At 57.3% G+C, this 24,523-nt stretch overlaps 9 protein-coding genes across 9 annotated transcripts; 5 read left to right on the top strand and 4 right to left on the bottom strand.

Moving 5' to 3' along the window:
- Positions 1 to 1,058: 1,058 nt before the first annotated feature.
- On the top strand, positions 1,059 to 4,959 carry BKCO1_1500086 (h k atpase alpha; the record flags this gene model as incomplete). Its single annotated transcript, XM_020271348.1, has 5 exons — positions 1,059 to 1,695; positions 1,756 to 2,085; positions 2,140 to 2,384; positions 2,436 to 2,765; positions 2,815 to 4,959. The coding sequence occupies 5 exons, from the start codon at positions 1,059 to 1,061 to the stop codon at positions 4,957 to 4,959; spliced, it is 3,687 nt and encodes a 1,228-aa protein (XP_020131961.1).
- A 1,089-nt stretch (positions 4,960 to 6,048) lies between these two features.
- BKCO1_1500085 (nadph oxidase) lies at positions 6,049 to 7,853 on the bottom strand (the record flags this gene model as incomplete). The annotated part of the gene is made up of 4 exons (XM_020271347.1): positions 6,049 to 6,935; positions 6,991 to 7,400; positions 7,449 to 7,703; positions 7,753 to 7,853. The coding sequence occupies 4 exons, from the start codon at positions 7,851 to 7,853 to the stop codon at positions 6,049 to 6,051; spliced, it is 1,653 nt and encodes a 550-aa protein (XP_020131958.1).
- A 2,863-nt stretch (positions 7,854 to 10,716) lies between these two features.
- BKCO1_1500084 (pro41 protein) lies at positions 10,717 to 11,264 on the top strand (the record flags this gene model as incomplete). Its single annotated transcript, XM_020271346.1, has 3 exons — positions 10,717 to 10,774; positions 10,829 to 11,145; positions 11,199 to 11,264. 3 exons carry the CDS (start codon positions 10,717 to 10,719, stop codon positions 11,262 to 11,264), a joined length of 441 nt encoding a protein of 146 aa, XP_020131959.1.
- A 1,059-nt stretch (positions 11,265 to 12,323) lies between these two features.
- Positions 12,324 to 14,096, top strand: BKCO1_1500083 (uncharacterized protein; the record flags this gene model as incomplete). Its single annotated transcript, XM_020271345.1, has 1 exon — positions 12,324 to 14,096. The coding sequence occupies one exon, from the start codon at positions 12,324 to 12,326 to the stop codon at positions 14,094 to 14,096; it is 1,773 nt and encodes a 590-aa protein (XP_020131964.1).
- A 200-nt stretch (positions 14,097 to 14,296) lies between these two features.
- Positions 14,297 to 15,436, bottom strand: BKCO1_1500082 (phenylacetaldoxime dehydratase family; the record flags this gene model as incomplete). The annotated part of the gene is made up of 1 exon (XM_020271344.1): positions 14,297 to 15,436. The coding sequence occupies one exon, from the start codon at positions 15,434 to 15,436 to the stop codon at positions 14,297 to 14,299; it is 1,140 nt and encodes a 379-aa protein (XP_020131965.1).
- Positions 15,437 to 16,291: 855 nt separating this feature from the next.
- BKCO1_1500081 (uncharacterized protein) lies at positions 16,292 to 18,076 on the bottom strand (the record flags this gene model as incomplete). Its single annotated transcript, XM_020271343.1, has 1 exon — positions 16,292 to 18,076. The coding sequence occupies one exon, from the start codon at positions 18,074 to 18,076 to the stop codon at positions 16,292 to 16,294; it is 1,785 nt and encodes a 594-aa protein (XP_020131962.1).
- Positions 18,077 to 18,359: 283 nt separating this feature from the next.
- Positions 18,360 to 20,451, top strand: BKCO1_1500080 (f-box domain protein; the record flags this gene model as incomplete). Its single annotated transcript, XM_020271342.1, has 5 exons — positions 18,360 to 18,455; positions 18,506 to 18,754; positions 18,801 to 18,928; positions 18,983 to 19,499; positions 19,555 to 20,451. 5 exons carry the CDS (start codon positions 18,360 to 18,362, stop codon positions 20,449 to 20,451), a joined length of 1,887 nt encoding a protein of 628 aa, XP_020131963.1.
- A 504-nt stretch (positions 20,452 to 20,955) lies between these two features.
- Positions 20,956 to 22,847, bottom strand: BKCO1_1500079 (lysyl-trna synthetase; the record flags this gene model as incomplete). The annotated part of the gene is made up of 3 exons (XM_020271340.1): positions 20,956 to 21,749; positions 21,803 to 22,399; positions 22,532 to 22,847. The coding sequence occupies 3 exons, from the start codon at positions 22,845 to 22,847 to the stop codon at positions 20,956 to 20,958; spliced, it is 1,707 nt and encodes a 568-aa protein (XP_020132105.1).
- Positions 22,848 to 23,554: 707 nt separating this feature from the next.
- On the top strand, positions 23,555 to 24,032 carry BKCO1_1500078 (mitochondrial import inner membrane translocase subunit tim10; the record flags this gene model as incomplete). Its single annotated transcript, XM_020271339.1, has 2 exons — positions 23,555 to 23,655; positions 23,843 to 24,032. The coding sequence occupies 2 exons, from the start codon at positions 23,555 to 23,557 to the stop codon at positions 24,030 to 24,032; spliced, it is 291 nt and encodes a 96-aa protein (XP_020132104.1).
- Between the last annotated feature and the right edge of the window lie 491 nt (positions 24,033 to 24,523).

The following is a 24,523-nucleotide window of genomic DNA, read 5'->3' as shown; positions in this document are numbered from 1 at the left end:
ATTGAAGAGGCGCATTAGGCAAGCTGTGGACGAATTCTTTGGAGGGCGTACCTGGACGAGGAAGTATTCACATGCATGGGCAGAGTCCCTAAGGATCTTGTTCAGCTTGCGCAGGCACCCACCTCGGTTCATCAGGCCAGAGTGCTTGGACGCATCGAGGCCAGGTGGCAAGCAGGCCACGTAAAATTGTAGAAACCCAGCTTGGCAGGGAGATGGGCCGCATGGTGGTGGGAGGCTGTATTCCATGGGTGCGGAAGATGTCTGGACCGTTCCGTGGCGATATGAATAGCCCTCTTACTAGATGCCAAGCTCGGCGAAGATAATATACCATCAACTTGGCGAAAAGCGGCTCAACCGCAAGCTGTGTTTCGGGTGCATGGTGGTTGCACAGCGTGTGAGCTGCGGTTGAAGGCTGACGAGATATAACGACAGAAGCAGGTGGCGCCGGGGGAGATTGCCCGAGTGAGACGGGCCGGCGAAGGTTGCACGTGAAGGGACCGTGGGGAGGTGAAACAGGCTGCGCATACCGGGAAAGGCTAGGCTGAGCAGGACGCTGAGCACTGGACGCCGCGCAGCTCGGCCCAACACATTTGCCGAACGAACCAAGGCACGGGAGCCGCGCAGCGGGGGAGAAACCGTCATCTCGCTTCGTCTGGCGGCGACTGGCGGGGACTGGCGGGGACTGGCGGTCAGGCAGGCGCCACCGACGAGTCTGACAGCCTGAGACATTTGACAGCGGCGGGGGACGACGAGTAACGACAAGTAACGACAGATAACGTCCTTCTCCTCCACCACCCCCAGTGCACGGGCCCACCGGCGCACCGCGCCCAAAGCTTAAGTAACCTGGCACCTGGCTTTAAATCTGGTCCCTGGCTGTCCTCACCACCAGACTCCCTTCATCAACCTCACTCCGAAAACGCCCCCGGGATTGCGTGTGGTCCGGCTTGAGTTGCTTGATGCGGCGTTGTTGACCGGCCAGTGCTGATATTCGCGCAGGCGCGGAGCCTTTGTCATGTAACATCTCAGCTAGCCTACCTTTGTCAACTCTCACTGCGAAAATGCCTCAGCTAGCTGTTTCGCCGTCCATGCCCGCCCTCCGCCAGATCCAAGCTCTCTGCGGCGGCCAAGCTGCACACAGCCACTTTGCGCGGCCAACCACTGGTAAATCCCGCATCACAGGCGGTGACAACATGGCCAGCTCGAGTAGAAATATGAGCGCTCAATCCGAGTGCAATGCCCAGTACTGCTCTCGTGCGGCCCGCGATATTGCTCTGGTTGCTGCCGCCTTCACACCTGCCTTCGCACCTGCCTTCGCACCTGCACTTTCGCGACACCCCCCCCCACCAGCACCAGCAAGAGCGGCCGCCGTCATGTCCGACCAGCCTTCCCAGTCCAGCCCGGACAGTGACCCCGACCTCATCTCCGCTGCTCCCAACCGCATCCGCTACGCTGACGATGTCGAGGCTTTGCGTCGTCGAAGCCTGCGTCGCCGTGCCTCCAACGCCTCCGATCTGTCCACTCGCACCTCGCGCTCCTTTGCCCGCCGCGAGGTCGAACCCGCCGTCGTTCTGCCCATCGAGTTCCGCACACTCTCTTTCAACGTTGAGCAAACCCAGGCCAAAGCCGTCGAGGACCTCGAGCTCAAGGAGAAGGAGAAGGCAAAGTCACCGAAGAAGAAGCTCGATGCCGAGTTCGGTACGCCGCTCTTCCCATCTTCCCCATTCCCCATTCCCTCTGCATGTGCTGACTTTGCAGACTACGCCACCGTCGACTGGCACAAGCTCACTGTCCACGACCTGTGCATTCGCCTTTCGACTTCGCTCCAGCACGGTCTGTCTGCCGATGTAGCCGCTCGCAAACTCAAGGAATACGGCCCCAATGCCCCCTCGCCGCCCCCCTCGACATGGTTTCGCAGGTCCGTAGGATACTTCTTCGGTGGCTTTGGCTCCATTCTCTTGACTGCCTCCATCCTCGTCTTCATCGCATGGAAGCCCCTGGGAGACCCTCCTGCCCAGGCAAACCTGGCTTTAGCCACTGTCTTGCTTGTTGTCTTTTTCATCAACGCTGCCTTCAACCTTTACCAGGGTATGCCACACTTCCACTTGCCATCGTGAATCCGCACTCGCTTATACAATGCAGACTGGTCCAGCTCTCGAGTCATGTCATCCATCAAGACCATGCTTCCTGAGGAGTGTCTTCTGCTGCGCGACGGCATCAAACAACACCACCAGGGCGTTGACATCGTTCCCGGCGATGTCCTTTACCTCAGGATGGGAGACAAGCTCCCTGCAGATGTTCGCTTCGTCGAAGTCTCACCAGACGCCAAGTTCGATCGGTCTATTCTTACTGGCGAGACCGCCCCTCTTCGCGGTACCGTCGATTCGGTGCGTGCACCCCCCCTTCTGCGCCATTGGGGCATTCGCTGATAGGGACAGACCGACGAAAACTTCCTCGAAACTGCCTGCATCGGCATGGCCGGGACCCACATTGTGTCTGGATCCGCTGTTGGCGTCGTCATCGGCACTGGTGACCATTCGGTCTTCGGTCGCCTTGCGAAACTAACGAGTGCCCCCAAGACTGGCTTGACCGGCCTTGAGAAGGAAATATACTACTTCGTTGCCATGATCGTCTGTATCATGCTCACCATGGTCATCATCGTCATCTCCGTCTGGGCCGGCTGGCTGCGTCGCGACCACCCTCATTGGATCAATGTCTCTCAACTCATCGTAGACTGTGTCAGTGTAGCCGTTGCTTTTATTCCCGAGGTAAGTAATGGTTCGCAACATCCTCCGCATCTTTGCTAACTCGCCTCAGGGTCTCCCAATCGCTGTCACAGCCAGTTTGACCATTGTCGCAAGCATCATGAGGAAGAACGCCATCCTTTGCAAGTCTCTCAAGACCGTCGAGACCCTTGGATCCGTCAGCGTCATCTGCTCCGACAAGACCGGTACCTTGACCAAGAATCAGATGCGCGTGACCGACTGCCTCGTTGGTCGCGACGTCCTGACTGCTACCGAAGCCGCTGGCAAAGTGCAACTGTCTCGTGTCTCAGCCAACATTGCTGAACCATCACTGGCTTGTAAGCAGCTTGCCGTTGTCGGTAGCGTTTGCAACGCTGGCGAGTTTGACGCATCGACCATGAACAAGCCCCTTTCCGAACGCAAGATCAACGGTGACGCCACCGACACGGCTGTTCTGCGCTTCTCCGAAGGCCTTCTGTCCGTCCATGAGACGCGCCAGAAGTGGCGCAACGTCTACCGCGTCGCCTTCAACAGCAAAAACAAATTCATGATCCAGGTTGCCCAGCGCGACGTATACGAGCCCGCCAACGATGCATTGTTTGATAATGACAACCCTCGGCCAGAGGACCAAGTGTTGATGATCAAGGGTGCTCCGGACATCCTCTTGCCTAGATGTACGCGCTTTATGGACTACGAAGGACACGCCCAACCCCTTACAGAATCCGACCGGTGTTTTCTCGAGGACGCTAAGAACGTCTACTCGAAGCAAGGAAAGCGCGTCATCCTACTAGCCCAGAAGGTCTTGCCGAAGCACGTTTCTGGGATTTCCAATGAGTCCGCCCAGTACGAGAACGCCATCATGGACGAGGCTAGCAGGGGCTTCCTTCTCATCGGCCTCGTCGCCATCGTCGATCCTCCCAGAGATGAGATCCCTGAGGTTGTGAAGACACTGCGCGGTGCGGGTATCAAGATCTTCATGGTCACCGGCGACTTCCAACTGACAGCCGCTGCCATCGCCGCCGATTGCGGTATCATCACGAATCCTCCCGAAGACATACACGACATTCATTCACTTTCGACGGAGTACGCCTCTCCGCCTGACGAGAAGTCTGTGGAAATCTCAATCCCGACGTCCACTGCGCTGGGCGCGCCGCGGTCGCTCGTCATCAGCGGCGGCGACATGAACGCTCTGACACATGAGCAGTGGGACGCGCTCTGCAAGTACGACGAGATCGTCTTTGCGCGCACAACACCGGAGCAGAAGCTCAAGATCGTGATGGAGCTGCAGGCGCGACACGAGACGGTCGGCATGACGGGTGACGGGGTCAATGATGCGCCGTCACTCAAGCAGGCGGATATCGGCATCGCCATGGGTGGGGGCAGCGACATCGCCATTGAAGCAGCTGACATGGTGCTGCTCGAGTCTTTCGCCGCGGTCGTTGAGGCGGTCAAGTACGGGCGTGTGGTGTTCGACAACCTCAAGAAGACCATCTGCTACCTGATCCCCGCCGGCACATTCTCCGAGTTCTGGCCAATCATGACGAACGTGCTGTTCGGGCTACCGCAGGTGCTGTCGTCGTTCCTGATGATCATCATTTGCTGCTTCACCGACTGCGCCGCCGCAACGGCCATCGCGTACGAAAAGCCCGAGGCCGACGTGCTGCGGCAGCGGCCACGCAACCCCCGCAAAGACCGCCTCGTTGATTGGAAGCTCATGCTTCACGCGTATGGCACCATAGGCGTCATGCAATCGGTCTCGTCTTTCGCCATGGCGTACTGGTACTGCCAGCGCCAGGGCCTTCCCTTCTCGACGCTGTGGTTTGGTTTTGGCGCCGTGCCCGAGGGCATGAGCCAAGAGCGCAGCCAGCAGATTTTGAACCACGCCAGCTCCATCTACTTCGTCAACCTGGTCGTCATGCAGTGGTTCAACCTCATGGCCGTGCGCACGCGTCGCCTCTCGCTGCTGCAGCATCCTCCGCTCTGGGTCAAGGAGACGCGCAACCTGTGGCTCTTCCCCGCCATTCTATTCAGTCTGGGAATTGCATTCTTGTTTCTATACCCGAAGCAGCTGCAAGAGGTGCTGTCGACGACGAGCGTGCCAGTGGCGCACTGGTTCTTGCCCATGGCGTTTGGAATGGGCATCTTGCTGCTGGATGAGGCCAGGAAGTGGGCGGCGAGAAAGTGGCCCCGGGGGTGGGTGGCGAAGGTGGCATGGTAAAGGGTTTAATGCTGTTTTCTCCTTTTTTTTTTTGGTGTATTGTGTGGGTGCAAGCGTCTACGGAGATACCCTCGCTTGCTTCGGTTCGGTTACTGCACGAGTGGCGTAGATTGGTATCTTACCTGAGTGCATATGTATAGACTATAGAATGTGGAGCGGAGAAGATCAAGTCGAAGCCGGTCTCTCTTGGGACAAGAAGGGTGCAAGGTTCAACGAAAAGGTCGCAGATCATGCGAAAAATTCCCAAACTAGTAAGCTATAGCAGTCACGCATAACTTATTTTGCCGATCGCGATCCATGGAGGGGGTTCCTCATCCGACCTAAGCTGCAAAGTCGAAAGGCTGTGAAGGAATTCGACCACTATAATGCTCATCATCTCGTCAGACAGCCTGTCTTCTTCAGGCTGGTTGTCCGACTCAAACGCCATACAAGAAGCAGGATAACTTCAGCGGAACGCCGAAGTAGATCAAGATGAAACCCATCTGGTTCAAGCGGCTTGTGATGAAATTCTATTGCGTACACAGTTCTTGCCATCTCCGCCATGGGCACACCTGCGACGTGATGACGACTGTCTCAGTATCTATCTTACCATGATCAGCAGAGCTGTAAAAGAGATTACACCATGGATTCAGGGATGATGCATGAATCCCGAATGCTGCAACGATGTGCTTTGAATTTTGCGTCATGCGTCTACTATGCGGTCACACAGTCTCACTTTCATGCACAATACTGCCAAATAATGTAAGCATTGCAGAACCACCGAGTACGGCTATGAATTCAAAATTGGATATCTCTCTCGGGAAACCCGAATCAACAAGCGAACAATCGACAAGGATATACAAACTACAAAACGCATTCAAGCAGGTATCGGAGCAGATGGCGTGAGGGAGAAAGCTCAGTCGACAAAAAGATGCGTAAATGGCTCCTGACAAAAAAAAGCATTGCGTGTGGATCTTCCACGATCCGTCATATCCCGATCCGTCTTATGTTCGCCTTGCTCACAACCTTCCGAAGCTGCTGCCAACACAACTTTACGGAATCAACGCCTTTGACAGTCAAATGACAACGGGGAAAAGGGAAAAGGCACATCTAGAAGTGCTCCTTCCAGAACCTGAACCGCACGTCCGGAGACGTTGCGGCCTTGCAGGCCTTGTTGATATCGCGAGCAGCGACGCTAGGACCGCAGAAGTACACACCAACGTCAGTCCGTAGACTGCTCTCCAGACCGCTCATGTAGCTGCGCGTCATGATACCGTCGCGCATGCCGACAAAGAGCTTGCTGAAGTCGGGCCGGCCAAAGTTGGTGCGAGACTTGAGCTCGGTGAGGGGATCCTTGTCAGTGCCGACGGAATTGAGGACAATGTTGTTGGCAGTGTCGACGTCGACCTTTTGAGTGAGGTAGGTGTGGATGCGCAGGAAATCTTCGTTTCCGTTGGGGCCGGATCCCGGCGATTGCGCCTCGAGAGACGACAGCAGCGCCTGGAACCATTCAAAAGAACTGGTATCTTTGCACACCCAGATGAATTCCACACGGCGGAGACGTTTGGGTGGGTTGGGCGAGAGACGCATGTGCCAAATGTTTTTCAAAATGGCAGCCCAAGGGGTTACACCGATACCCGTTCCGATGAGAACCGCGATTTCGTTGTCGAAGACGTCTTCAGCCGGTGCTCCGTAGGGACCGTCGATACGGATTGCGGGCATCTCCTGTCCGTGCTGGAGTGCAATCTCATACATGCCATTGGGGTCCATATCATCGTAAAGCTTTGCCTGAGAAGGACCCGCACCAAGAGCATCCGCGAGAGCACGGGTGAAGTCACCAACTTGGCGAACGTGGATCGAAACATAAGGGTCGTATGGGCAAGAGGTGATGGTGAATGGATGCCACTGGTAGCCGCTGACAGACGGACAGTTAATGAACAGCCATTGGCCCGGCTTGTACTTGAAGGAGGGCTTGACGAATTGGATCTCGACGGCGTCTGCAATGCTCCGTTAGCAGAATCTTCAGACGACATTTGGACACTCTGTACTGACCATACGGATGCCTCACAACCTTGACGATCCGTGTATCGCGCCTGGCTCTCACCTCACGGTAGAGACGCTCGAACAGATAGATGCCGCCGCCCCAGAGCTCCCAGCGCCAACCCTGATATCCAATGCAGTGGTTCCAAAAGTTGGCACCGCCGAATGGAGATACTGGGTCTACACTGTCTCGAACGAAACATCCCGTAGCGTGCGTATACATGCCGAGGAGAAATGGAATGAACAGGTGGTGAGTATACCAGAACGTCTCGAAAGACTGTTGACGTATCCTGTGGTGTGCAGTCGTGTAGATAAGTAGCATGCAGAGAAGCATGACGTGACCGGTAATCCCTCCGGCTTGCGTGTAGTGGATCTGGAGAGCCAGCTCGGGGCGGACTTGGGTTTTTTCGACATTGAAGAAGCTGCTAGAGTCAGTATGACATTGGTCTGCGTTTGAGCGGAAGACTTACTTTACGTAGTGGGCAAGGACATGGACGGCGGTCCAGAAGACCATGGCATAGGCGACTTGTCTGTGAAACCATTGGGACTCATCGAGAGGTAGCCACCGAATCTTGGGACGGATGACACGGAGCAAGGTTCGGCACATGGGCAGGAGAATGAAGAGAACGTCGAAAGACAAGACCAGCCCAGCACCACGCGAGATCCATACGGAGAACTTGAGACCGTTCAAAGCAGCCAGTCTCGGTTCGGTTTCTTGCTTGTACCTATCATACTGTCAGCGTGGTGGACAATCTGCTGGTTCAGAAGACATACCATCCAAAGGCGAAAAGGAAAATGTGCAACCCATGGAAAATGAAGTAAAACAGCAGCTTCCGTGGTATGAAGTGCGACGTCCATGACTGCTTACCAGCCATTTTGGACGGTTCACAGCGCTGTCGTGTTCGTAGGGGGCGGGGATCGGGGTGTGTTCTTAGGCCAAATCCAACGCGCGCTGAGTGCTGGAACAATAGAGTTGTCGCGTGAAGCAATCAAAGAAGGTAGTCTTGAAAAGGGTATTCAGAAAAGAACGGATGGTGTATGCAGCAGCAACAACCGACCAGCGAAGTGCAAGGAAGAGATAGCTCCCAGGGGAAAACAGAGATTCGTCAAGATCGTTATGTTCGGTGTAGTCTGAGGGCCAAGCTTTTGACAGCGAGCCTCAGGCGGAGTGCAGGATGCACAGAATGTCTCGTGCGAGCGATCTGGAGGCGATCAGGCAGGGCTCAAGCAACGGCGCGCTCAGGTGTAATTGCTCGATCTGCGGTGGAGAGCGGCGCACGGGGTAGTGAGGCCAGAAAAGGGAGGCTCCAGTCGTTCCGGACGGGAGCTTGGCGGTAGCTTGAATGCCTAGGCCAGGAAGCAGCAGTTCCGAGTGGGGATTTTCAGGGCAGTGGCCGGAAGGGTGTCGTCAATCATGCAGATGTAGAGGCTGCACGGATATCGTAGCGGGCGCGGGGCAGCTCGAGGGGCTGAACCGTCGCGAGGGCGTCGGACTGATGTGTCAAATCTGCAACGCTCCGTGCGCATGCATATTCGACTTTTGTCTGGTGGTAGCCCTGGCTCTTGGCCTTCCTCACCGTTGGTGGCGTCTGCGGTCAGACTACGCCGATTTGCGAGGCGTGCGCTGGTTGACAATGAGGCTTCAAGGGCGGCTGCTGAAGCAAAGGCAGCGTGGCGGTGCTGAGGGCGATTGGCCGGCAACGTTTACGTTCCTCGTCGGCGCGCTTGCACCGGCGCGAAGAGCTGCGGCGCCTCGATATTCGCGGACAGTGACGTTTGCCTTGGTGAGCGGGGCCCGGGGGGGAGAGTTGTTGTCGCGCTGCCTGATTTTCCTCGATCGCTCGAGACGTGGCGGGTGTGGCTGCGAAACGTGCAGCGCCGTGGGAGCGTGTGAGCGTGTGAGGCTTGCCAGAACAACAACGACAACAGCGTCCGGAATGCAGATGTGCCGTGTAGCGCGAGAGGGTCCAACGGGTATACTAGTAGTAGTATTTCTCTTCACGGCGAGGAGCAGCTGCAGGCAGGCCGAGAGCGGCAGCCACGGGGCGGGATGCAGTGGATAGATAGGCGGCGCAGCTGGATGGACGGCAGGCAGCGGCGATCCCTGCCGCCATCTCTGTACGGCGCGGAAGACTCCATGGCCGGCTTGGCTCCAGTGCGAGCGGCGTTGCGAGAGCGAGAGAGGCGAGTTTTTTGGACGGCGGCACCGAGGGCGCAAGGCGGTGACCGGGGCATGAGCGGCCCCTGGCCAGTCGACAGCTTAGCGAGCGGGATGCGCTGGACCCCTGTTGCCTGCCTCGGCCTGCTTTGGCCTGCTTTGGCCTGCTTTGGCCTGCCTTGGCCTGCCTCGTCCCCGCACAGCCAACGAACGCCCGTCTCGAAGCGCTCTCCTCCCTCGACGGCTCCCTCGGGCAGACGCTTACGCACCCCGCCGTGCCGCCGCCCAAAAGGCCGGGCCACCGGCAGTGCCACGCTCAACACCAGAGATGCCGCCATGTGACTGCGCCCGCCCCCACCAGCTCCAGAGCCACTGCCGCGCATCCAGATGCTGCCGGACGAGCCCATCGCTCGCGTGCCTGGGCTTGACATTGTGCCTGGGCCTGTGCTGGGGCTTGCAGCAGCCAGGCTGCCAGCATCAGCACCGCCAATCGCAACTCCGCTTCCGTGTGCACTGGCCGCTGTCGGCGATACTGCGATGGGTACATGCACCCAGGACAGAGCTTGGCCGGCTTGGCGATATCGTCGCTGGCGCTCTCGCGATGAGCCTTCTGGAAAGCTGCCACACTGCCTTCCGTGCTGGGCCCGCTGCGACGGTGGGCGATGCATGATCAGTCGCCGGCATCAACCGCCTCGAACACCTGTTGCCTCATCGGCCCGCCGCACGGGCTGAGAATGATTGAGACTCGTCATGGCCGAAAAACCGGATCTTGATCGCCACGGGGACTTGTCAGACCGCCTCTGCGGCGGCTCGACGCCAGCATTGACTCCGGGTTCATGACAATGAGGATGGGCGGACGGCTGGAGCGGCAGACTCGGACTCGGTTCTGTGATATCGAAAGCCTCATTCTGCACCGCGCACGAGCCGGGCTCCCGTTTGCGGACGACGGCAGCGGTCGGCGGCCGAATGATGGTAGCGTGGAGGCGGTGGTGGGCGGGCGTGCCAATCGGTGCAGGCAGCGCAGGTGTCACTTCAGTGCGGGTGTGACATTTTGCGTGCAGGGCAGGCTAATTGCGGATCGGGGAGGCTGCGCGGGCGGCTGCAGGCTGCCATTTGCTGGCCTGGAGGGTGCTGTGGCGCGCCCTGGTTCGGCCGCGGGCGCTTAATCGGCGCGCGGGCGCATAGCTGCGACGTGCAGCCGACGCCCAGGCACGCCAGCCGCTTGCCTGCAGCCATCCATGCGATCCTCCTCCCCGCCGCGCATCGTCAATGCCAACGCAAAACCACCTAAAGCCCGCCATGCCCCCCCCCACGTCGCCAGCGTTACAGCTCAGTCGTCCCGACATCTTGAGACCGCTTGCGCTTCCGCCACGCCTAGAGCTCCGCCCTGACCGTCACCTCATCTGTCTGTCTCTGTCTCTGTAGCGACTATACCTACCAGCGTCGTCCGCCCGGAAGCGCCTTTCTGAGCCAGTAGCCCCAATACTGCTCAATCTGCGCCTCACGTTCGCTTCTCCGCTGGTCGGGTCTTTTTCTACAACAGTTTCACATTCGCTCAAATCCTTTTTAATACTGCCACCATGGGCAAGCTAATCAAAAACCACTGGGCTCGCCTCATTGTCCTCACCGCCGCTGCCTGTACGTCTCACGCCACCACTGCCACCACGACGCGCTCTTGCTGACCTCCGCCAGACCAGGTTGCCGCCGCGATTGAGGGTTTCTTCTGGCCCAAGATCTTCTGGGACTTCCTCACCAAGAACTTGGATGGCGCCGTCAAACCCGTGCCTGCACTCCAGATAATCAACCTCATTCTCGGCATCCTGGGCGTGTGCTACGAGTGGCCGCTCAGCTTCATCGCCGGCTCGGGCTTCCATCGCTCGATTGAGATGCGGTTAATCATCTACCCTTTGAGCGCCTTGGTCGCTCTCCTGCTTTACCAGGGCACCAATGCCGGCCTGTACTACATTATTGGAATGATTGTATACTTTTGGGCCTATAGCGAGGGCGAGGTATGTTCTGCAGCCACCAGCTTTTATCCACGAGTAATGCTGACTCTGATCAGATCGTTTGCGAAAAGCCCTGGACTCTGCCCAAGAGGGGCAAGGCTCTTGGCCCCTCCAAGGTCTAGCTAGATGCTCTCTTTTTCTTTTCTTCTTCTTCTCTCTTTAACGTGATAATCTCTGTTCTAAGCACCGGCGTTGGGGTATACCAAATTCACCAGATCGAGTGAGATTACGATCACACTACACAAGTATCTGAATACATTGAAAGATAGTCAAATATGAATGGCACGGAGACTTTGCGGGCTCTCCGTTGAGGAGAACTTGTCTCTGTATTGAAGAATTCAAAACATGTCATGGTGTGTCTGTTGCACGGAAGGCGTGATCCTTGCGCTTACAAATGGCAGACTTTGGGGGAACAGAACTGCATACCACCCTCGAATCTTCTCATGAGGTTCCTTCTCCAAGTAGTCAAACAGGAAAGTCTGATGTCAGAACGCCAAGGAAATAGTGGCTGGTTCAAGAGTCCGTGCAGACGGAGCGCACCATTCTGCATTGGGAAATGACTGTAAAGATATATATATATATATATATAGTCTCGACTGCACCTTACTATCACCTTTCGACCACCGCGGCTCTCGATCCAGAATATAGATAGGAACGTGGGCCATCACAATGCAAGGGCCCTTTGTTCGCCATCGGTCGGCTGGCGGGATGGAGACTGTCGAAATGCAGACTGCCGGTTTGCATGTTCTGGAAATGCTTCAAACGCGCGCCTATCGCCACCCGAAGTAAACACACTCGCACGCGCTCCAGCTGCTTCGCTTGGATATATCGAGTAGAGCCTGGCACTCGGAGCGTCCGCAGTCACTCTTCTCCAACGACCCTCACAGCCATGTTCAATGCCGCTCGAGTAGACCACCTCTCCTACGGATACCCATCTCTTCTGCTCTGCTTTGCTTCCTGCTCCAACCACAGACGTGCAACTCTACACCTTATCCTTCTGCGCCAGTAGGGGCGCCCGTTGCTATGGACTACTACTGGTCCGAAACGCGTCGTCCGCGCCGAGGTAAGCAAAAACACCACTTCACAGCCACCTCTCAAGGAAACACTGATTCTCGCCAAAACATCTAGATCTCTGTTCTCATCCGCACCAGCAACAGACTCCGCGCTCTTCACTCTCTCCCATGGCACATGACTTCGTTCCCGGCGCGCCCATTTACGGGTCTGCGCTTGCATACACTCCGTCGCCTCTGTCACAAACGTACAACGCGTCATCGTTCGTGCCGCCGCCGCCGCCGCCGCCTCTATCACAGGCGCACATGTACAGTCCGCCGCCGTTCGAGCCCCCGTCACCTCCGTCGCAGCCGCGCATGTTCAACGCGCCGTCTTCAGGCCCCCCGCAGCTGCCATCGCCCGAGTTTCCCTTCTACGACACCCCCCGCCCGTACTACCGTGAAGAATGGACAGAGGGAGACCGTGTGTCCGACAGGATTGAGAGGGAGCACATCGAGCAGCTCGAGCAGGCCCGCGCTCAGACCGAGACCCAAGACCGGTCCAGCGCAGACGACTCGGCCTCCACGGAGCGTGAGGAGGATGGCGAAGGCGCTCAAGAGCAGCAGAGCGAGAGTGATGTTCATTCTGGTATGACCGACCGCGGCCAGCTCGCTGACCAAAGCGCGTCATTGCCACCACCCCCCTCGTCCAAGAAGATAGATAACGGGTTCCGATCCCAGTTGTTCCGCACCGACCTGTATCGTTCGGACGCATCCTACACTCCGGCCAAGACGACTGGCCCCGCAGCGCCGCCTCTGAGCCCGACACCCACGACCTCTACCAGAACCGGTGGCCGTGTGTCGACCTCGACGACCAGCTTCTACAGGGAGGACAGCAACAAGAAGACGAAGAAGAGGAAGAAGAGGAACAACGGCACCACATCTACCGCAACTACCGCCGCCGTCTTCGCCTCCGCCAACGCAGACGGCATTGACAACAACACCGCCGCCGCCGCCGCCGCCCCCCCAACCATCCACCGCATCCACCACCGCCCGCACACCCACCCCCTCCCCTCCTCCCTCCTCGCCGTCCTCTTCCCCGAGGAGGAGACGACGACGACGACGGTGACCGACAACAACAACAACCGCAACCACCACCAACAAGAACAAGAACAGGAAGCAGCAACACCACCAGCAGCACGAGCCGCCCTCGCCGCCACCGACGCCGAGATCCACCGCTGGGCCTGCGACGCCCTCCTGCCCCCCTCCCGCCCGCGCGAGCCGCACGCCCGCCGCACCCCGCGCCACGCGCCCGGCGCCATCGGCGACGGCAGGCCGCCGGCCCACGCTCGGATGATGACGAGGACGACGACGGCCGGATCGGGGGAGATGATGATGATGATGGAGGGATCGGAGGGGGTGGAGGAGGTAGAGGAGGGAGGAGAAGGGTACGAGGAGCGGGGAGAAGGAGAAGAAGGAGAAGAAGACCCGGCGGCGTACGTGCGGTTCCGCGAATGGCGGGAGAAGGAGCTGCGGAGGGCGGAGGAGAGCAGGATGGCGCCGGCGCCGATCATCAGGGTGGGCGCGGGTCAGGATCGCGATCACGGTCGCGGTGCGGTGGGGAAGAGTGTTAGGTTTGCGGATGGGGCGGCGATGGTGCGGGGCGGTGGTGGTGGAGGTGGCCGGTGCAGTCAATATAGGGAGAGCTGGGTCAAGGGTAGGCAGGGATTCGATTTCGGCGCTCGCCCGATGATGCAGGGTGGCGCTGTGCAGTTTGGTGGGCGGCAGAGGCTCGATGGGGGAGCTGATGGCCCTGTGGATGATGGCGAGGCGTCGAGGCTGAAGAACAGATGGCCGGGTTCGATCCAGAGTGCCGCACCGGGAAAGCTGGTTGCGAAGGGCCTTGCTCGGCCCGGAGAGATGGAGAAGTTGGCAGAGAAAGATAGAAGGGATTCCAACTTCTAAGAGAAGCGGCAACGGCAAACTGTCGTCCAGAACAGCACAAACCTTTTGTTCAAGAGTAGACTGGTGTATGCTCAAGGCGAAGCTCAAGGTAGTTAATGGATATCTCCAATCGAAGGTGCAAGTGTCACGATTAACATCACCTCATGCAAGCTTGATAGACTACGGGCACAGCGTCCATGGGCACATACAATATGTACCACCTACAGCTCTTCCACATGCAAACCCACAGACCCAATCACCCCAGTCTTCGGCGTGCAATTGACGTACTCGAACTGCGCCTCGCCAGCCTTCAAGACGGAGACCTCATGCCACGTCCTCATCTTCCGCTCCGGTCCAAACGTCTTCGCGTGCTTGATGGCGCCCAAATATATCGCCTTGTGCGACGGATGCCTCTCAGCCCAGTTCTCCAAGTCTCCCAGGCTCCTAAAGAAGCCAGCCGCGCACGTCTCCTGTCTCGCCCGGCCATCATCATCACCATCACCACCCGCGTTCCGCACGAACCTCAGCCCAACCGTCCCGGTGTCGGCCGCATTCGCCCAGAGGTACCGCAGCCCCGTCATCAACGCCGGCTCAAGCACGTCCTCGTACGCCCGGGCCTCGCCCTCGTCGCAGCCCTTCCAGAACTGGCCGGAGCGGATGTGCACCATGTTCTCGTAGTTCGTCCCGACGAGCCGCTGCCCCCGCCCTGAGGGGGGAATCGTCGTCGTCGTCGTCGTCTGCTCCCTCTGGTCACCATTGCCATCATCGTCGGAAGAGGGAGAAGACGGCGGCCGAGGAAACAAATCGTGCGCCGAGTCCGGGATGCGATCTCTCGCGGCGCCCCAGTACGCCGAGTAGGTGTGCTCGACGGCGGCCGTGTCGGGGATGCGGGCGAGGCCCGGCAGGTAGTCGAGGCCCGAGTAGTTCGTCTCGAGGCGCGACGCCGCGGTGGAGAAGCGCTCGCACCACAGGCCGACATTCTTGTTGGCGCCCGCGCCCGAGGTGTCCAGGGATGCGTGGAGAGTGCGCAGGCTGAGGTCACACGCGCTCTGCTCGTAGGCGGCGCGGTCGGTGAAGTAGCATACCCAAATGTCGGAGCGGGGCTCGTCGTCGCCTTCGACGAAGCTGAAGGTTTCGTAGGCGGAGGGCTGGGCGGCCGTGGTAATCCAGTAGGCGATGGAGTCTTTGGCTTTTGAGGCGACGGCTTGGGTCGCTGCATCACATGCGTGTTGCTGGACGCCAACGTAGATGGTGTAGACGCGGTCGATTCCGGGTGGGAGGTGGAGCTGCCAGCGAGGCACTGGAGGCTTGTAGTTCTTTGGCTGACGTAGCGGATATTTGCGATGGACTGGGCAGCTCATTCTGGCTCTCTATTTTTTTTTAACTGCTCCCTTGGCGGATCTGTGAGGTTTTGTGGAATTTCTTTCGAGGAGAGGGTATCCTGCAGATAATTAGGAGTCAATCATCACTTAGGCCTCCACCAGTTATTCATGGTCTTTGGCAGTTCCTCAGATGCTCCAGATCTCTTCGACGTTGTTCAGCCAACGATGGCTTGAGGTCTGGGAATTTGAAACATACCTTGTAATCTAATAGGCTGCCTCTAGTGTGGTTTTCCAAGCGTCAAATGTGAAGGTGGGGGTTTGGTAGAGTGTGAGTCGAATGCGAGATACCCGAGGTTCAGGAACGGTGAGGATTCCCCGCATGCCGGAACTGCTTCTCTCTTAGTCACCCATAACATCTCCTCGATCCTATCAGGTATCCAACAACGCTGCTACTGGAGATGGTTGTCATCTCCTGGTGCCGTTTTTTCCCCAATGTTTTTAACCAGGGCGCTTCAAGTGTAATGTGTGCGTTGTGTATGCACTGATTGGAAAAGAGGGGGGGGGTTTGTGCGACTTTGCGGCCTGGAAGGGTGGATAAAAGAATGGGAGGTGGTAGGAGAGGAAGAGCCGGGCGTACGTCTTTAGTGAAGAATTGCGCTTGAGTATCGCTGCCAGCCTTGTTGTTGAAGGCATCGATATAGACTTGCTGGCCCATTTGAACAAGTAATGTAATGTTGCGGGTATTTTAAATGTTGAACCTAGGTATTGGAGTTATATACTCCTAATGTCAACGAGGCGCCTTACTATGCACTATGTATACATACTACAATCATGAAAAGGGTCATCTACCTGGTGTCCCTGAATCACTTTCCATATCCGAAGCCTTCATCTCGACTACTCCAAGAATCCAATTAGGATACCCAGCATATCCTTGAGCATCAGCTCCTCTTCGCTCAAATTGTCGCCAGTAATGCCGTTCATCTGCTCCTGCAATGTCGTCTTCACCTCCTTCAAGCTCTCATCCCTGTCGGCCAGAAGCTCGACAATTCGCTTCCTAGCCCCACCGTCCTCAGCTACCAACCATGCCAGATTTACATCGATGGTTTGTAGACAGAACAGTCCCCCGTCAACCCGGCGCAGGAACCATTCATCGGCAAGCTCCTCGCGCGCCTCGGGTCTCAGCTCAGCCTGTTCGCGCTTGATCTGCTGCTCCACCGCAGCTAACCGAGACGAATACTCGCGGCGGAGCTGGACAAGGCGCGCGATTTTCTCGTAGTCCTTCTCGACAAACTTGGCCAACGTTCGTATCCGCCCCGCGCTGTCTCCAGGTAGGCTGCGAAGTAATGATGCCAGAATGCCTATCAGGTGTTCTGTGTTTGCGCTGTCCTGCTTCTTACCGAACATGCCAAATACCGTCTTGAGTCCGGCTGCTTCGACAAAATGCTCGCAGACGGCCGCAGCACTGGTTGGTGGCCCGCCAAGGGCATGATCCAACAGACGTAATGCTCGCGGCTTGGCAAACTTGCTATCCCGCAGCATAATCAGGCAGAGTTCAATGCCTTCAGCCTCCACGAACTTGGTCTTGCCATCAGCTTCGTCGACGAGACACGTCAGGCAATCGAACAGATTTTCAGCAAATTCTTCCTCATCCGACTCTTTCGGAGGATCGCGCTTGCGGTAATAGGCGAGTAGTTGGAGGAGCGTGTCCACGCCGTCAAAGGAGATGAGGGAAAGGCGGTTCGGAACGGAGCTCTGGACTAGGATGGCGAGGTCTTCGGCAGCGTACTGCTTGTTCTGAGAGACGGGGGATTCTCTTTTCTGGGCACGAGAAATAAGCCATTTGACGAGAGCGTAGTCCTTGGCCATGATCTCGGCAATGGTGGTGTTGGAAGCTAGATTCTCCACAATGCTCAGCGAGTGGTAGACGCCACTCCTGTCTGTCTCATTGCCCTCGTCGAGACGCTCAAGGTTCGATGTCATCAGGCTAAGCAAGTCCGCTTCCAGCATAGCATTCACAAGCGCATCCCACTGTTCCTGCTCTGCTTGCACGTCTTCGTCGGTCAACTCGGAGATGATCTCAATGGCATCGATGGCGATATCCGTGTTCTCATGGGCCAGCAGACCCACCAGGCTGCCTGCACAGCCCAGCTTCGCAAACTCGGCGTATAGCTCCGCGTGTTCGGACAGTACGCTCAGCGACTTGACATCGGCATCGAGGTCGGCCTCTGAGGCCATGAACTTCTGGGGGTCGTCTTCGAACTTGGCTCGCAGCTCGGCGTTCTTGGATATTCTCTTCTCGAAGTTGAGGGCCAGCTTCCGCAGCCAGGACCTATCAATGGTCTCGGGCACGAAGGGCTCCTCGTCTGCGCGGTCGACGTAGTTCATGGCCGAGGCGGTCGTCTTGTCCATGCCGCCGCCAAAGAAGCGGCCCTCCTCGTCCTCGTCGCCAAAGTCCTGCTCCTCCTCGTCGCCGTCCTCCGGAGGCGGTGCGGGCCCGGCCTCTGCATCGTCGTTGTCGTCCTCGGCATCTTCTACGGTAGCGCGGCCCTTGCCCTTGGCGTCGCCGTTGGATTGCAGCTTTGCGGACTTGTAGACCTGGTCGGGGTTGGTGATGGGCTCGAGCTTGCGCTTGTTGCTGGGGAGGTGTGGTTTCTTGAAGATGTCGTCGATGCTGCTCATGGTGGCGGGCGGCAGTTGCAGGGTGGCAGGGCGGCAGGGCGGCAGGGTGGGAGTGGAGCTGGAGCTGGAGCTGGAGCGGGAGCGGGAGCAGCTGGGCGTGGGCGGGTCGCAAAAGCTTGGAGCTCTGGTCGGGGTTTGTGTCGACTGTCGCCGACGGCTCGGGCACAGCTCAGCCCTACGCCCCACACTCGAGGGCGCAGGCGCCATCAACCACGCCGCGTCTCCCATCCTCAACGCGTCTCGCTCTCGCTTAGCCCATGTCCATCCCCTCCAGTTGCCCGCCATGCCGCACACACAGTCTGCCGCCGAGCTTCTCGAGCTCGGCAAGGCGTTCTACGGCCAGCGGAACTACGAGCGTGCCCTCAAGGCATTTATCCATGTCAGTGTCGCGTCGGCTCCGTCATGAATCGTGTTGAACCAAGTCGATAGGCCTTCGGCGCGTCTGCCTCCAGCGACATCAGGTTCCTGGACATGGCCGTCGCCTGCCACATCAAGCTCGGCGATCTGATTTCAGCCCTGGCCCTAGGCAGGAAAATGACCAAGCACGCCGCCCAGGATGCCCGCGGCTATCTTCGCATGGGCCAGGTCCTGCACTTGCAAGAGAAGCCTGAAATGGCCATTGAGGTCTACAAGCTGGGTCTCCGCCGCTGCCCGTCCGAGGACCCCGAGAAGATTCGTGTACGTGCTTCTTGACCCATCCTGTTGCGGGTGCTGATACATGCAGTTGATGCAAGCGAAACGCGACGAACTGACCCGGCGACTGACCCCGCCAAAGTCCCAAGATCCCATTGTTGTGCTCCCTGCCGAGGTCATGGACTTGGTCATGGAGCACTTGAATTTCAAGCAGCGAGTGTACGACGCCATCCTCTCACCGTCGCCGCATTCTGCTTTGTTGACACACTCTAGAACTTGCCTACGCGTGTCCAAGCACTGGAGAGACTTCCTGTCACATCAGGCGGTGCTGTGGTCAGAGCTGGATCTATCCCTCGCCCGGAGGCCTGTGCCGCAGGCTTTCGTTCGAAATTGCATATATCGCTCCAAAGACAAGAGGACCAACGCCTTCCTGTTGCATACCGCCAAGTTCAATCGGATGAGAGACCCGGAAATGGTCATGAAGCTCGTCAAGGCCTGCCGTAAACTGGAAGCACTCGAGTTTCTGGGCTCCGAGTTATCTGGCTCCTCCATTAAAGATCCCGTACTTCACTGCCCTGCTCTACGATCCCTCAAACTTGGCAGGTTCGCCGCCATTACCTTGGACGTCGTCACTCAGATCCTGAAGGCGCGACTCACGCTGGTCACCGCCGAGTTCGAGTACATTGAGGCTCGAAGGGATGCAACTTGGGACACCGACCTTCCCAATCTCCAATCTCTTTCCCTGGGGGCTGGCAGCGTCCAAGAGCTTGGTGTCCATGTCCTCGCTCCAGTAGGTTCCCACTTTGTGCACAGGTCAAGAATCTCCTCACTTACATATTCCACAGACTGAGCTCATCAATCATATACCAAACATTAAAAAATTAGTCCTCACAGGCTGGAAGTACCACATGGGCCTTGCCGTTAACGCAGACTTCACTAGCCTCCAGCATCTTGAGACTTTGCATCTTATCAACACCTTCTTCGCATCACAGCCTCGCCTGCCGAAGTCTATCAAACATCTTACTCTAACAGCCAGTTGGGGGTGGAGCGGACATCCTTCCATGATAAGGATGGCAGAAACTAACCTACCAGTCATCGAAGAGCTCAACTACGTCAATGAGGGTGCGGAGCGTGATAATACTCGTTCCTTCATACACGCCCTTCTACACGAATCCAACAGCGAAGTTGCCGAAGATGACTCCTACAAAATAACCCATGGCGAATCCCTTAACCATCCCGATGACAGCTCTCTCCGCAAATTTTGGCTGGAACGCTGTCCCTCGAGCTCGTCGGAAGAAATCATCAGGCTCCTGACTGAGCTGCCTCGTCTCCACGGCGCCGAGGACTTGACTCTTGTACAGGCCGAATTCCCTGATGAAGTCGCATTTGCGCAAGCAATCATCGGTGCTTCCCGAACCCCCGTCAAACGACCCCCTTCGCTCGCCTCGATGCTAACTGTGGATGCAGACCATTACCGCAACCTCAGACGTCTCAGCATCCCCAGCTGCAAGATAACCGGTGTCGGCATCAAGATGCTCATCAAGGAACTTCGAAACCGAGCGCCCTCGAACGGTGGTGGACCAGACGAGAAGCGAGCGAGCGAGGGCTTGGAGTATTTAAACCTGGATTGGTGCACCAGTATCTCCTCGGATGCCATCGAGTGGGCCCGAGGCCAGGGTATCGAGGTGTCTTGGAGGACGACGGTACCGACGGCATCGGGGAAGAAGGTCAAGTATGCTTGAGGTAGCTTTTTTCTTTCTTCTTTTTGGAAACCCTACAAGCACTAGTTTTTGGACCGGCTGGCGACTGCGAGGCTGTTTTGCGATGCGTTTAGGTATGCTTATTGAGAGATTTGCTACGGCTCTCTTGGTCCATATGCGAACGGCTCATCGCCTTGGCTTCTCATGGGTGGAGGTTGTGTGATAAGGCCATGCCAAAGCACCACACATGCAGATAGCATTCATCTTGTGAGTTGCTAGTTTTGGACTGTCAGTACTACGGAGGCTGCAATACATCACTTGAGGACTTAGCTACAGGAGCGTGATCGCCAAGGCCAGAAATTGGATCAAGATGCCAAGTGCAGTTTTGCGTCGACAAAATGATCGATCGCATCATTCCGCTCATACTATCACCATCCAAAGGATGAGGGGAGAAAAAAGAGTACGCAAATTAGGAAGCAACAGCGACTTGATTGCTATTAGCTGCCATCACATACACCCACCAGCTTGACGCACTCACTCACTCACTCACGACTGCCCCACCCTTCCCTTCCCCAACGCCACAACATTCCTCAACGTGCCAAACGGCTGCACGTCCGCAATCCTGCTCGCGCCAGAAAACAACATGACCAACCTATCGACGCCGCAGCCCCAGCCGCCCGTGGGCGGCAGCCCCCACTCCAGCGCCTCGACGTAGCCCTCGTCGACGCCCCGCTCGTTGAGCAGTCGCTCGTCGGGGTCGCGCAGGCGCAGCTGGGCCTCGAGCTTGCGGCGCTGCTCGAAGGGCGAGTTCTCCTCCTCGTACGCGTTGACGTACTCGCGGCCGCCGACGAAGAGCTCGACGCGGCGCGACACGGCCTGCCCCGTGGCCGGGTCGACGGCGCTCTTGGCCAGCGGCGCCATGGCCGCCGGGTGGTGCGTGATGAAGGTGGGCGCGGCGCAGAGCGGCTCGATGTAGAGGCTGGCGAGCTCGTCGAGGAGGCGCGGCAGCGTCGCGTCCTTGGGGACGGGCACGTCCAGGTCGTCCTTGAAGAGGGCGGTGAGGTCGTCGAAGGCGGTGGGCGCGCTGAGGTCGGGCAGGCGGCGGTTGATGGCGGCCTCGATGGTGGGGATGAATTCGAGGCGCTTGAAGGGCGCTTGGAGGTCCAGTGCGAGGGGTGCGATGTTGTCGCGGACGACGCTGTTCTCTTGCGCGAGCTTGTCGACCGTGGTCTTGAGGACGGAGAAGAGGGTCTCGGTGCGTTCGATGAGGTCCTCGAGGTTGGCGTATGGCTCGTAGAACTCGCAGATTGTGAACTCTGGGTTATGTGTCGCATCGATGCCTACTGATGTTAACATGTCGAACTCATTACATCCCGTGGAGACTTTCACACACCTTCATTCCTGAACACAGTACCAATCTCGTAGACTCTTTCCCCGGAACCGATGACCAGACGTTTGAGGAAAAGCTCCGGTGCTATCCTAAGGGTAAGAGGATCATCGGGGAATTCGTTCGCGTTGGTCTCGAAAGGTCTTGCGGACGCGCCACCAACTCCGGCTGTCAATATGGGCGTGCTGACCTCGACAAACCCATCCCCGTCGAAGAAGTTCCGCATCGAGCTGACGATGCCAGAACGAATGCGCTGGATGGCAGCGCGGCGCTGGTGTACCAAAAAGTCAACATGCGGCTGGCGAGCAAGTGTCTCCGGATTCTCGACCGCGTCGGGGATTTGGTGCAGAGATGGAGCAAGGCAGTTTGGCACCTCGGTGGCCAGGATGGAAAGCTCGCCACTGGTCGTACGGGTTGGGTGGCCGGTTATGGCAAAGATGTCTCCTTTGCGAGCCAGTTTGGAGAAGCGCTTGAAATCCTCCTTGGGTACACCATGCCTCTCGAGAACGCCGAAATTGCACAGGCCCTGAATGGTGTAGCCTCCATCGTATACGTCGAGGAACACGAGCTTGGAGCCAGACGAGCGGCGGGAAGTCACCCTGCCTGCACTCGTCAGCGCGAGCTCTCACGAAAGAATCACAAGACATTTGAGCAGAACATGGCCGTCGGATCTCTCGGATGCCACCGCGTCCTGTAGTAGTTGTCCTTCTATTACAAAACTATGGACACACATACCAAAAACCGTCACCGTCACGTCCGTCCTGACCTCATCGTTCTTCAAGCGGGCGAACACTTCGTGGACGCGTCGCGCAGTTGTCCGATCTGCTTTGTGAGGGTTCAATGGATAATATGTCGCCAAGTCGCCAGCCTGCTTCAATTGCTCAACACGCTTCTCGTAGTCGTTTGTGACATTCTCTGCGTCTGCAGGCTTGGTCGTCGTCTGAGCGAACCGGCGCTGGAACGACAGATAGGCCCTGGCGTGCTCAGCCTTCACGGACCGTTGAAGCGCGTGGTGCAGGTATGGGCGCAGGATGCGACACGAGCTATTCATTCTGGTGTCCATAGTCAGTACCAAGGAAGTCTTAGGACTAGTGGCGAGCATAGCAAGTGTGCAAGTGGGAAAGGTCAGACTGGGTAGAGGTAAATTGTGAAATCAACCGCCGTAGCGTCATTCGCAACGGTTCTTTTTTTATCCATTCATCACGTAAGGTGTGTTGAAGAGAACGTAAGGTGGTGCAGATAACAGAAGAGACGTACATGTACAGCGTGCACCTCCGCAACAGTGGAGGCGTGGTGATGAAGAAGAATGCGAACGAGATGGCGCTGGAGGAAAAATCATGCGCGATCATGGTGGTCCAAGCTCCCATCATGCATCGTGGCGGATAGACGTGGCCGCAAACCGTCATGCTGGAATCAAGAAAATTTGTATCAATATTGTCATCTCAAGGCCATTCGAGACAATGATGCTCATTGCTACGCGTAGAAATATATCGTCAGCCTCCACCCACGGTCGCATCAGCTGATTTTGTTCAGAATCCGCCGTCTAGCTACATATCTGGTGACAGAGTGCTGGCAACGACTACTTTCCGCGTCGCCCGCCGAGCCGAACGACGACATCACATTGCGGGCCCGCTGGTGCCGTGGACCAACCTGCCCTCTCCGACTACCTACTCGCGCTCCAGAAACCAAACTCGCCGCCCACCACGCAACGCGCGCCGCCACCACCTCTGTCGCCCCTCCCTCCACAAACCATCCAACATGTCCTTCTCCCTGTTCGGCGGCCGCCCCCAGCCCTCGTCGGAGCAGAAAATCGCTGCTGCCGAGACTGAGGTCGAGATGGTGTCCGACATGTTCAACCGGTACGGTCCCAGTGCAAAAACACGAGAGAGGCAGTGCGCAAGCGCGCGCATCCACATCCTCGCCCGTGGTTCCCATATACATACCAACTGGCCTCTCTTTCCCTGCGAAGCGATTGGCCATCCTTTCTCTGTCCACCTCCGTCAGCAGCACCTTTTATATCGCTGGTTTGGCTGACCCTTTTCCCAGCCTCGTTTCTAGCTGCACCAAGAAGTGCATCCCGACCACCTACCGCGAAGCCGAGCTTGACAAGGGCGAGTCCGTCTGCCTCGACCGCTGCGTTAGCAAGTTCTTCGACGTCCACACCAAGGTCAGCGAGAAGATGCAGGGCGAGGCCGCCGCCAGGCAAGGTGGCGCCGGCGGCATGTTCGGCATGTAAAAAAAAATTGGAAGAAAAAGCATCTCTACTTGGAGCCCGAAGCTCCGTTGTGGAGAGGTCACTATACATTCGAGAATAAGATGGATGAGCTTGCGAGGGAAAAAGTTGCGAGATTATCGCGTGAGCGAGACCAGGCACCATAACCGCTCTTGAATACGCGGCAATGGTCAATATGAGAGAATGGAAGGTATTGTACAGCACAAGCTTTGCAAACATGTGGGAAACGGTTATGCAATTTTGGGTTTTGCAGGAGCATTCGTCAGCATTTGCTCGTTGAATAAGTTGTGGATTTGCGCGACCCTTTCTCCACTGGCTGTATGAATAGACATTGGCTCTTCATGCCGCACTCTCGAAAATAAGCATCTTGTCTATGAGCGAGCTGTGATCGAGTCCTACACAAGTCCCTTTTGTTCTACCCAAAACGCCGTTCCATATCGTCCAAAGAGATGCAAAGCTATGGTATATGCTTTGGTGGTAAATATGCACAGAAT

The sequence above is a fragment of the Diplodia corticola genome (genome assembly GCF_001883845.1).
Source record: "Diplodia corticola strain CBS 112549 chromosome Unknown scaffold15, whole genome shotgun sequence".
Lineage (NCBI taxonomy): Eukaryota > Fungi > Ascomycota > Dothideomycetes > Botryosphaeriales > Botryosphaeriaceae > Diplodia > Diplodia corticola.
Note: the sequence above shows the minus strand (reverse complement) of the source record. Positions and strands in the feature narration are given on the sequence as shown.